Genomic DNA, 12,074 nt, shown 5'->3' with positions numbered 1-12,074 from the left:
AGGGTTATAGAATCTCTCTGATTTGAAGAACCACACAGAGATCAAAGTCCCTCTTTTTTAACAAGGAGTTCAGGTTGACTGGTCAAAAGCTACATCCTGAGAGCACCAAAGTCGCTTGGTAGTGCCATATAGAATTCTGCATTCATTCTCAAAGCCGGTTTGAGATTTAGGGTTTTTCATGTTGCCACCAATGGTTCCGAGTCCATTCTACCAATGGGTAGAATGCTTATTGGAAGTTAATTGTTGTGGAATACCTAGTGCAAAGATGGAGCTTAGAAGAGCTTTGGGTAAAGAGCTCAGCCAGGAAGTCAGAGCAGCTCCACAGCCTGTCCTCAGCAGGGTGTTGAGTGAGTGATATACTGTAAAGAGCACAGTGAGCCTGGAGATGAATCCGGTTTGAGGATAAATAGATGCAGCGCTTGACATTTCTCCGTAAACATCATTATAAAACTGGTTGTTTGGATCACGGATGCTGGATGGACGAGCAGCGTTCCAAGCCGTGCTGTATTAGCTGTCACAAACACACCTATGCCTGCTCACAGTTCCATCTGAAAATGATCACTGCACCTCCATAAGAATATCATTTTCATGTTGCTATCCAAATCATCTGATTTATTTATCTCAACTCACACATTATTTCCCATTGCTTCTAGCCAAGCATTTAGTTTGGTATAGTGGGGGTTAATATAAGCCTCGCATTTAGTTTAATACAGCGGGAGTTAATATAAGCCTAGCATTTAGTTTAATACAGCTGGGGTTAATTTAAGCCTCGCATTGAGTTTAGTACAGCTGGGGTTAATATAAGCATTTAGTTTAATACAGCGGGGTTAATATAAGCCTAGCATTTAGTTTAATACAGCGGGGGTTAATATAAGCCTAGCATTTAGTTTAATACAGAGGGAGTTAATATAAGCATTTAGTTTAGTACAGCTGGGGTTAATATAAGCCTAACATTTAGTTTAATACAGCGGGGGTTAATATAAGCCTAGCGTTTAGTTTAATACAGCGGGGGTTAATATAAGCCTAGCGTTTAGTTTAATACAGCGGGGGTTAATATAAACCTAGCATTTAGTTTAATACAGCGGGGGTTAATATAAACCTAGTGTTTAGTTTAGTACAGCTGGGGTTAATATAAGCATTTAGTTTAATACAGCGGGGGTTAATATAAGCCTAGCGTTTAGTTTAGTACTGTCTTTAGACATCAATAAGGTACAAGAGGCAGTATTTAGTTCAGTACAGCGGGGGTTAATATAAGCATAGCATTTAGTTTAATACAGTGGGAGTTAATATAAGCCTCGCGTTTAGTTTAGTACAGCGGGGGTTAATATAAGCCTCGTATTTAGTTTAATACAGCTGGGGTTAATATAAGCCTAGTGATTAGTACAGCGGGGGTTAATATAAGCCTGGCGTTTAGTTTATTACAGCGGGGGTTAATATAAGCATTTAGTTTAATACAGCTGGGGTTAATATAAGCCTAGCAATTAGTTTACTACAGCTGGGGTTAATATAAGCCTAGCGTTTAGTTTAATACAGCGGGGGTTAATATAAGCCTAGCGTTTAGTTTAGTACAGCGGAGGTTAATATAAGCATTTAGTTTAGTACAGCGGGGGTTAATATAAGCCTAGCATTTAGTTTAGTACAGCGGGGGTTAATATAAACCTAGCATTTAGTTTAATACAGCGGGAGTTAATATAAGCCTAGCGTTTAGTTTAGTACAGCGGGGGTTAATATAAGCATTTAGTTTAGTACAGCTGGGGTTAATATAAGCCTAGCGTTTAGTTTAATACAGCGGGGGTTAATATAAGCCTAGCGTTTAGTTTAGTACTGTCTTTAGACATCAATAAGGTACAAGAGGCAGTATTTAGTTTAATACAGCGGGGGAACGACGCCATGACTTTATTCATGATACAGCACTGACTCATGTCTTATTGCTTAATTAAATGACATCTCTGAGTAAACATCATTAAAACGGGACTCTGGGATATAATACTGCATAAAACCCAGGAAACTCCGCATTTTATGTAACTAATAAGCTACTCTGAAGTGCTGTTTATGAGAGCTTGTGGCCAAGCTATAGCAGAGCAGTAAATTACGACATTCTAATTCATATTAAATGATTAGAAATTCTAATTCCATCAATGTGAATAGAATGACAGAGGGGACTCTGCTACTCTGCTTCTCCTTGGCTCCAGGATGCCTCGGATACAGGCAGCATAATTACAGCGTTTATAATCCTCTACATAATGACCACTTCCCCTGGCATTTCCTGTTTGGCTTGGCTACTTCCTCCTCATCACAAACCAGATGATTACAGAAGATAAAGGATGCATCGTTTTTCACAGCTCTAGATTATCCCAGCAGGCCAGTGTAGCGATGTGTCGTATCTGAACATTATTGACAATAACCAACTTAGCTTTTCTCCCTAAAAAAACGTTCTCTACCTCCAAGACATTGGGTCGTAAAAATGGCTCTCGATACCAAGGGGTGATACCATCTGACCTAACAGGACTACAAAAGTACTGCTTCCCTCTTAGCGCTTAGCCTCTTATCCATCGGGACCACTCAAACTGGACCTCTCAAGATGGACCTCTGTCAAGGAGGAAGGAGAACCTCCATCTTCAGTAGGCCAACCACAGGGCATAGAACTTTGCGGCAGGTAGTCTAGTGGTTAAAACGTTGGGCCAGTAACCGAAAGGTTGTTGGATTGAATCCCCGAGCTGACACAGTAAAATAAATCTGTCGTTCTGCCCCTGAACAAGGCAGTTAACCCAATTGTTCCTCGGTAGGCCGTCATTGTAAATAACAATTTGTTCTTAACTGACATGCCTAGTTAAATAAAGGTGAAATAAAAACATTTAAAATAATAATTTTAAGGCAATAACTGGTGAACTGATAAGTTAGTGGAAGTACCTTTTAGGGAACAGTACATGTAATCCAGTACATAAATTAGGACGACGAGCCCATGCACTAAACTGTCTCAGAAGGAGACTTCGTCATTAGAGAGCTAGTGTAGCATGAACGGTATATTTAAGATGACCTTCTTCAAGGAAAGAGAACACAATTAGAGCAAAGCCTCTGCAACTCAAGTAAGGAGCCAACAGAGAAGAACAAGCAAAAGAACTCAGGACTAAAGGAGCAACCTGAAGGAACCACCCAACTCAACCAGAAAGGACACACAGCCACCTTCTTCCCTTGTTCTCCTCCACGCGGCCTGAACAATCAAGGAGCCACAATAGTATCCAATCACAGACTGAGCATAACAGCTTTTAATGTTCTGGATCTCCAGGTCTTCACTTGTTGTCTTTCCTTCCATTTCATACCCTTTCAAATATTTTGATCAGTGTTATTAAATGTTGATTGTATAAAGAACTTGTGTTTGTCTTGTTATTCTAAGGAAATAGCTCCAATTCTCAAAGAATTCCTACCTTCATATTAATCAATGTATTACTATTATTCTAATTGCAGTCTTATATAGTTACATGAGTCAGGACTTCTTACAATACCATTTTGTGCAATACTGGACTGGTGCCCCATTAATAATTTTATAGTAATAAGTGCACACACTAATTTCCACCAGTGCAGACCACAAGCTACCTCTGTAGGGCAGATTATTTATTTGCTTTGCCATACAGTATTTCCCATGCTAATACGGTGCAGGAGATCTAATATGACTCACAAATGTACATATACACATGTACTGTGCATTCAGAAAGTATTCAGACCCCTTGACTTCTCCCACATCTTTTTTTACAGGCTAATTCTAAAATTGATTAAATTGTTTTTTCCCCCCTCATCAATCTACACACAATACCCCATAATGACATCACAATTCCCTATAGCGACAAAGAAAAAACAGGTTTTTAGACATTTTAGCAAATCTATTAAAAATAAAAACTGACATATCACATTTACTTATGTATTCAGACCCTTTACTCAGTACTTTGCTGAAGCTCCTTTGGGTATGACGCTACACGCTTGGTACACCTATATTTGGGGAGATTCTCCCATAGTTCTCTGCAGAGCTTCTCAAGCTCTGTCAGGTTGGATGGGGAGTGTCGCTGCACAGCTATTTTCAGGTCCCGGTTCAAGTCCGGGCTCTGGCTGGGCCACTCAAGGACATTCAGAGACTTAAAGCCTAAAGCCACTCATGCGTTGTCTTTGCAGTCTGCTTAGGGTCATTGTCCTGTTGGAAGGTGAACCTTTGCCCCAGTCAATCATGTGAAATCCATAGATTAGGGCCTCATGAATTTATTTAAATTGACTGCTTTCTTTATTTGAATTGTAACTCTGTAAAATCATTGACATTTTTGCAATTATTTTACATTTATATTTACATTTATATTTTAGTTAAATATATATATATATATATATATATATATATATATATATATATATATATATATATACACATACAGTACCAGTCAAAAGTTTGGACACACCTACTCATATACTTTAGATTTGAGATGTTTCAAAATAGCCGCCCTTTGCCTTGATGACAGTTTTGCACACTCTTGGCATTCTCTCAACCAGCGACTTTGAAGAATATAAAATGTAAAACACTTTTTTGGTTACCATATGTGTTATTTCATAGTTTTAATGTCTTCACTATTATTCTACAAATGTAGAAAATAGTAAAAATTGAATGAGTAGGTGGATATATATATATATATTACCTGGATTCATGCATTTATTACTCATAAAATGTGGTCTGATCTTCATCTAATCTAGATGCGAAAGAAACGCACACATTTTAGGCGAGGTGCTGGCTAGCGGAGTACAACACTTGAAAAATGAAAGGAGAGACGCACACTCTAGGAGCTCAGATGCAATCATTTAATAACCTAACAAACACCATTTCGACAGACAAGCTGTCTTCTTCAGGGTATTATGACAAACACTGCGGGGTGACTAGTTGATATGGTGTCCAAGGACGCACACACAGGTGTCTGTAATCATGGCCGGGTGTGGCCTGATATCGTTGGTTAATTCTCAGATATACCCTTGATCCTCCTTCAGCAGCAACAACCTCCACCAAACGTTTCCTGTAGCTGCTTATAAGACTTGCACAACGTTGAGGAGGAAAGTTGACTGCACAGCCCTCTTCAGGTCAGGCCACAGCATCTCAATTAGGTTAAGGTCAGGACTCTGACTTGGCCATTCAAAAACACAAATATTCTTCTTTTTCAGACATTATTTAGTTGATTTACTTGTGTTCTTTGGGTCATTGTCTTGTTGGATCACCCAACCTCTCTTAAGCTTGAGGTCAGGGACTGCTGCCCTGACATTCTCCTGTAAAATGTCTTGATACACTTTTGAATTCATTGCTCCCTCAATGATTGCAAGGTGTCCAGGCCCTGAGGCAGCAAAGCAGCCCCAAACCATGATGCTCCCTCCACCATGCTTCACAGTTGGGATGAGGTTTTGGTGTTGGTGTGCAGTGCCCTTTTTCCTCCACACATAGCGTTCAACTTTTGTCTCATCTGTCCACAGCACATTTTCCCAGAGGCGTTGTGGAACATCCAGGTGGATGTCCAGGTGGTCTTGGGCAAACTTGAGACGTGCCGCAATGTATTTTTCAGACAGCAGTGGTTTCCTTTGTGGTGTCCATCCATGAACACCATTGTTGTTCAGTGTTTTTCTGATAGTGGACACCTGAACAAAGACTATCGTTGTTTGTATAGTTTTCTGGTATTTTGCTGTTACCCTTGGGTTCTTTCTCATCTCTTTCAGGATTGCCCTTTGTGCTCTTGGAGTGATCTTCGCAGGACGCCACCCCGAGGGAGAGTAGCAACAGTCCTGAATCTTCTCCATTTGTAGACATTTTGTCTCACCGTGGATGAACACCAAGGTCATTAGCAATGCTTTTGTAACCTTTTCCAGCTTCGTGCATCTCTATAACGCATCTCTATAACGCAACTCTATAATGCATCTTCTAAGGTCCTGTGAAAGTTGTTGGGATTGAGACATTCTTCACACTAACCAATCTTTCTGGAGAAGAACAGACAGTCTGGGCAGGGCACCTGTGCAACCCACACCTCCAATCTCATCTCCTTCTATTGAAACACCTGACTCCAAATAGCTTTTGGAGAAGTCGTTAACGCAGAGGTTCACTCACGTTTTCCAGCCTGCACTGTGAATGACTACTCAATGTCTTCAATACAAATGGGAAAAGTACAACTGTTTGTGTGTTATTCGTTTAGTCAGATTGTGTTTGTCTGTTACTGTGCCTGAGATGAAGATCAGACCACAGTAATCAATGCAGAAATCCAGGTGGTTCCAAAAGGTCCAAACTTTTTCTTGCAACTGTACTGTATGAATATATATACAGTATATAAAAATGGGATGCAATGCAAATGTAAATGCTCCAAAACCCAACATCCAGGGCAGTCATCCCAAAAATTGGATCCAAGGGTATAGGCGGTGAGCCTCAGTTCATGGAAAGCTAGGCAAAACACTGAGCTATCCTTGGGGAAGTGACGCTTCATAAACTCCCAGAGACAGAGTCACAGAGACATGCAAGTCACAGCATCTGTCTCCTGGGGAGGACTGTGTCTCTCAGGCAGGACATGTTCATGAATAATCATGAGCAGTCGATGAATGATTACATTTTAAAATATAAGGGATAGAAGCAGGGAAATATCTGCGACTCAGAGACACTTTTCCCGCCTCTCCGTGACAGTCCCTCTGCCAGACTAATCTCCAACCAGAGTGCCTGCATTCTCCACTTGATATATTCCTCTTCTCCTCCTCCCCTCAAAACTTGATCATTTTTTCTCTCCTCTTCTACTCTGTATTTGAAAAACGTTTCAACCCTTTGAATTGTAGCAACTTAATGAAAGTAATTCGATGAGTCAATGTGGATGCAAACCCAACAAAGACATCCTGATGGGCACACACATTTGTACATTTGAAGTTTCAAGCCAGCTCTTATGTTGGCAGAAAAGAGCGGCAGTCCAATATTTCACCCTGACAGCGTTCTGAAAATCTGAGCCCGCTGAAATGCCAGAGGTCAGCTGGAGGTCAACTGGGGTGACAGAGCGGCTGGTGGCGAGGCTTCCATGTTTAGCCGTTTGATTCACCAGTGGGTCGCTGTTCCCATGGAAGGGAGGGGGGGTAGCACAGAGGACTTTGTGCAGTCGGGCGGACGAGAAATAGCATGTAGAGAGAGAGAGGCGGGTGGCCCAGAGCCTAATGAATGTGTCAAAGCCTGATGTTGGAGTCACAGTAATGTCACTGCACTGTAAGTGACCTACGATTAGCCCTGTGAAAGCCAAGGCAACGTTTTTGAATTCCCTCAGAGGGGTCAGGGAGGGCAGTCAAAGAGATTTGAGAGATTTTTAATCCCAACAGTGGCAATAGCTTAGTATTGTAGCTCCCGGCGGTGGCGTCCATTTAAATGAGATGAAAGCCTCACAGTGTTGGAGATGGAGGGAGGCTTTCAATAGGCCGATTTCCCTTTCTCTTCTCCCTTCTTAAAGGGTCACTCAGAATGAGTGTGTGTGGGGCTCAGCAGAACCTGTGGTGGAGTTGCTGTGCTACGTAATACAGAGGCAAGGAAGGGACATATGGCGTATGTGTGTGTGTGTGTGTGTGTGTGTGTGTGTGTGTGTGTGTAGAGGGAGGGCTCAGAGTTCAATGGTCAGCCACTCGAGGAGGGCCAACACCTGTGATCAGAGACAGCTGTTGTTGATACCAGAGTTCTAAACATGTCCTCATCTCTCCTCCCAGCTTCTCTCGCCCTTTCATCTCGGATCCCTTCCAGTGCAAAGCTCCTGGGGTAAACAAACTTCAGCTGTTACAGGGATGTCTCCCTCTCTCACTCAGTATCTCTCTCTCATCTCTCTCACAACCTGTCTTTTGTACCTCTACCTCCTTATCACCCCTTCATCCTACCCCCATCTCTCACCCATCCTCCTTTCATATGAATCACTCTTTTTTCTTATCCCTCTCTCTCTGTGTTACCCCCATCTCTCTGTCCACCTGTCTCCCTCCCTTTAACTCTCTCTGTCCACCTGTCTCCCTCCCTTTAACTCTCTCTGTCCACCTGTCTCCCTCCCTTTAACTCTCTCTGTCCACCTGTCTCCCTCCCTTTAACTCTCTCTGTCCACCTGTCTCCCTCCCTTTAACTCTACGTTTCTTTCTCTCAGTTACCCCCCATCTCTCTGTCCACCTGTCTCCCTCCCTTTAACTCTCTCTGTCCACCTGTCTCCCTCCCTTTAACTCTCTCTGTCCACCTGTCTCCCTCCTTTTAACTCTCTCTGTCCACCTGTCTCCCTCCTTTTAACTCTCTCTGTCCACCTGTCTCCCTCCCTTTAACTCTCTCTGTCCACCTGTCTCCCTCCCTTTAACTCTCTCTGTCCACCTGTCTCCCTCCTTTCAACTCTCTCTGTTCACCTGTCTCCCTCCCTTTAACTCTCTCTGTCCACCTGTCTCCCTCCCTTTAACTCTCTCTGTCCACCTGTCTCCCTCCTTTTAACTCTCTCTGTCCACCTGTCTCCCTCCTTTTAACTCTCTCTGTCCACCTGTCTCCCTCCCTTTAACTCTCTCTGTCCACCTGTCTCCCTCCCTTTAACTCTCTCTGTCCACCTGTCTCCCTCCTTTTAACTCTCTCTGTCCACCTGTCTCCCTCCCTTTAACTCTCTCTGTCCACCTGTCTCCCTCCCTTTAACTCTCTCTGTCCACCTGTCTCCCTCCCTTTAACTCTCCGTTTCTTTCTCTCAGTTACCCACATCTCTCTGTCCACCTGTCTCCCTCCCTTTAACTCTCTCTGTCCACCTGTCTCCCTCCCTTTAACTCTCTCTGTCCACCTGTCTCCCTCCCTTTAACTCTCTCTGTCCACCTGTCTCCCTCCCTTTAACTCTCTCTGTCCACCTGTCTCCCTCCCTTTAACTCTCTCTGTCCACCTGTCTCCCTCCCTTTAACTCTCTCTGTCCACCTGTCTCCCTCCCTTTAACTCTCTCTGTCCACCTGTCTCCCTCCCTTTAACTCTCTCTGTCCACCTGTCTCCCTCCCTTTAACTCTCTCTGTCCACCTGTCTCCCTCCCTTTAACTCTCTCTGTCCACCTGTCTCCCTCCCTTTAACTCTCTCTGTCCACCTGTCTCCCTCCCTTTAACTCTCTCTGTCCACCTGCCCCCTCCCTTTAACTCTCTCTGTCCACCTGTCCCCCTCCCTTTAACTCTCTCTATCTACCTGTCCCCCTCCCTTTAACTCTCTCTGTCCACCTGTCCCCCTCCCTTTAACTCTCTCCGTTTCTTTCTCTCAGTTACCCCCATCTCTCTGTCCACCTGTCTCCCTCCCTTTAACTCTCTCTGTCCACCTGTCTCCCTACCTTTAACTCTCTCTGTCCACCTGTCTCCCTACCTTTAACTCTCTCTGTCCACCTGTCTCCCTCCCTTTAACTCTCTCTGTCCACCTGTCTCCCTCCCTTTAACTCTCTCTGTCCACCTGTCTCCCTCCCTTTAACACTCTCTGTCTCTCTCTCTCTTAACATGTGCCCAAGGTGCATTGAGACACTTTGAAAACCATACTGAGTAGCTATCAGCACATACCTCTCTCTCTCTCTCCATCTGCCTTTTAAATGGACACACTGTCTGCTGTGCTGCTTGACTGTGAATGTATTACAATGGGAAATGTGATCTTAAGCAGCAAGATCTCTGCTATGGTATTACGATAATGGAGTCCATAAATACCTAGGCATTATCACAGGTATTGTGCCAGTTGAAAAGTCCCCCAGCTAAATGAACGAGCAACAGTAGCCATGACACCTAAAATCACCTCAAATTCAATATTACAACAGTGGAAACGTCCAAGAATTCAACTGGAAAGACTGAGTATGAATAGAATCATGCACTGATACACGCTCACAAGTAAAACCAACCGCACATGCCTACATAAAAACACACACACAGCAGGTTTCAACCATTGTTATGCAAATACTTACCATAAAATAAGCATAAAGAAAGTGATTCGTCTAGCATACATGATCAGTATGTTACCAGTCAGTACAGTAGAACTCACTTGATGTAGTATGGAACCTTATTCTGAGATACGGCTCTCTGCCACGGGAGCTGCACAGAGGCTGTGGAGAAAAAATATACCGTTAAAAACACAGTGTTATTTGCAGCACAATAATCTATTTAGTCTCCCGAGTCGACTGCCTCCGCAAACATCCACTAATAGCTCCATAACGTAATGGACTTTTCTCCAAATAACACTCCCACTGTGCATGAAATGTAAAAAGTCATGTGCGTAACTATTGGACAGTTGGAGCGAGTTAAGACGGCTCTATCTGTGAGAAGGGGCTGCGTCCTCTTAATAATAGCTGTTTAATATATTCTAATGGCATGTTATTCTTAGACTTCACAGACAAAGGGGAGAACAAACGGAAAGAAGGAAAGCGGATGAGTTAGCTGATCTTCAAAGCCCTAAAACAACCAACAGACTGACAGGACAATAAAAGCTGTCAAATGTGATGACATAAGACTTTACGAGCTGTCGTAAGCCATTCACAGAGAGGAACATGAGCTGTCGTAAGCCATTCACAGAGAGGCGCTCAGAAGTTGATGGAAGCCTTTCCCTCCCCTGTATACACCTAACCTACACACACTGCCTGCCAATGAATGGATGGAGGGTTAGATAGAGGGATATAGATGGAGGTAGGGACAGAAGGAGGGATAGATAGGGGGATATAGATGGAGGGAGGGATAGATAGAGGGATAGAAGGAGGGATAGAAGGAGGGATAGAAGGAGGGATAGAAGGAGGGATATAGATGGAGGGAGGGATAGAAGGAGGGATAGATAGGGGGATATAGATGGAGGTAGGGACAGAAGGAGGGATAGATAGGGGGATATAGATGGAGGGAGGGATAGATAGAGGGATAGAAGGAGGGATAGAAGGAGGGATAGAAGGAGGGATATAGATGGAGGGAGGGATAGAAGGAGGGATAGATAGAGGGATATAGATGGAGGGAGTAATAGAAGGTGGGATAGATAGTGGGATAGATAGAGGGATATAGATGGAGGGATGGATAGATGGAGGGATAGATAGAGGGATATAGATGGAGGGAGGGATAGATGGAGGGATGGATGGAGGGATAATTGAAGGGATGCAGGGATACAGTGCCTTGCAAAACTATTCATCCCCCTTGGCATTTTTCCTATAGTCCACCTGTGTGCAATCTAAGTGTCACATGATCTGTCACATGATCTCAGTATATATAATCACCTGATCTGAAAGGCCCCAGAGTCTGCAGCACTACTAAGCAATGGGCACCACCAAGCAAGCGGCACCATGAAGACCAAGGAGCTCTCCAAACAGGTCAGTGACAAAGTTGTGAAGAAGTACAGATCACGGTTGGGTTATATAAAAATATCCGCCCACCAAATCTCAGACCAGGCAAGGAGGGCATTAATCAGAGAGGCAACAAAGAGACTAAAGATAACCCTGAAGGAGCTGCAAAGCTCCACAGTGGAGATTGGAGTATCTGTCCATAGGACCACTAAGCCGTACACTCCACAGAGCTGGGCTTTACGGAAGAGTGGCCATAAAAAAAGCAATTGCTTAAAGAAAAAAAATAAGCAAACACGTTTGGTGTTCGCCAAAAGGCATGTGGGAGACTCCCCAAACATATGGAAGAAGGTACTCTGGTCAGATGAGACTAAAATGTTGCCTTTTGGCCATCAAGGAATACACTATGTCTGGGCAAACACAACACCTCCCATCACCCTGAGAACACCATCCCCACAGTGAAGCGTGGTGGTGGCAGCATCATGCTGTGGGGATGTTTTCATCGGCAGTGAAACTGGTCAGAGTTGAAGGAATGATGGATGGTGCTAAATATGGAGAAATTCTTGAGGGAAACCTGTTTCAGTCTTCCAGAGATTTGAGACTGGGACAGAGATTCACCTTCCAGCAGGACAATGACCCAAAGCATACTGCTAAAGCAACACCCGAGTGGTTGAAGGGGAAACATTTAAATGTCTTGGAATGGCCTAGTCAAAGCCCAGACCTCAATTCAATTGAGAATCTGTGGTATGACTTAGATTGCTGTACACCAGCGGAACCCATCCAACT

General features: G+C 43.6%; 1 protein-coding gene across 14 annotated transcripts in view; it reads right to left on the bottom strand.

Moving 5' to 3' along the window:
- The window catches only part of utrn (utrophin), a 339,503-nt gene that overhangs the window by 75,951 nt on the left and 251,478 nt on the right, over nucleotides 1–12,074 (bottom strand). For all 14 annotated transcript variants that reach the window (XM_064991301.1, XM_064991300.1, XM_064991305.1 and 11 more), the window contains one exon: nucleotides 10,019–10,079. In XM_064991301.1, coding sequence (XP_064847373.1) covers nucleotides 10,019–10,079 — 61 coding nt within the window. The remainder of the gene's footprint in view (nucleotides 1–10,018; nucleotides 10,080–12,074) is intronic.

Source organism: Oncorhynchus masou, chromosome 16, assembly GCF_036934945.1.
Source record: "Oncorhynchus masou masou isolate Uvic2021 chromosome 16, UVic_Omas_1.1, whole genome shotgun sequence".
In the NCBI taxonomy this organism is placed as follows: domain Eukaryota; kingdom Metazoa; phylum Chordata; class Actinopteri; order Salmoniformes; family Salmonidae; genus Oncorhynchus; species Oncorhynchus masou.
This window is presented reverse-complemented; position numbering and strand designations above follow the sequence as displayed.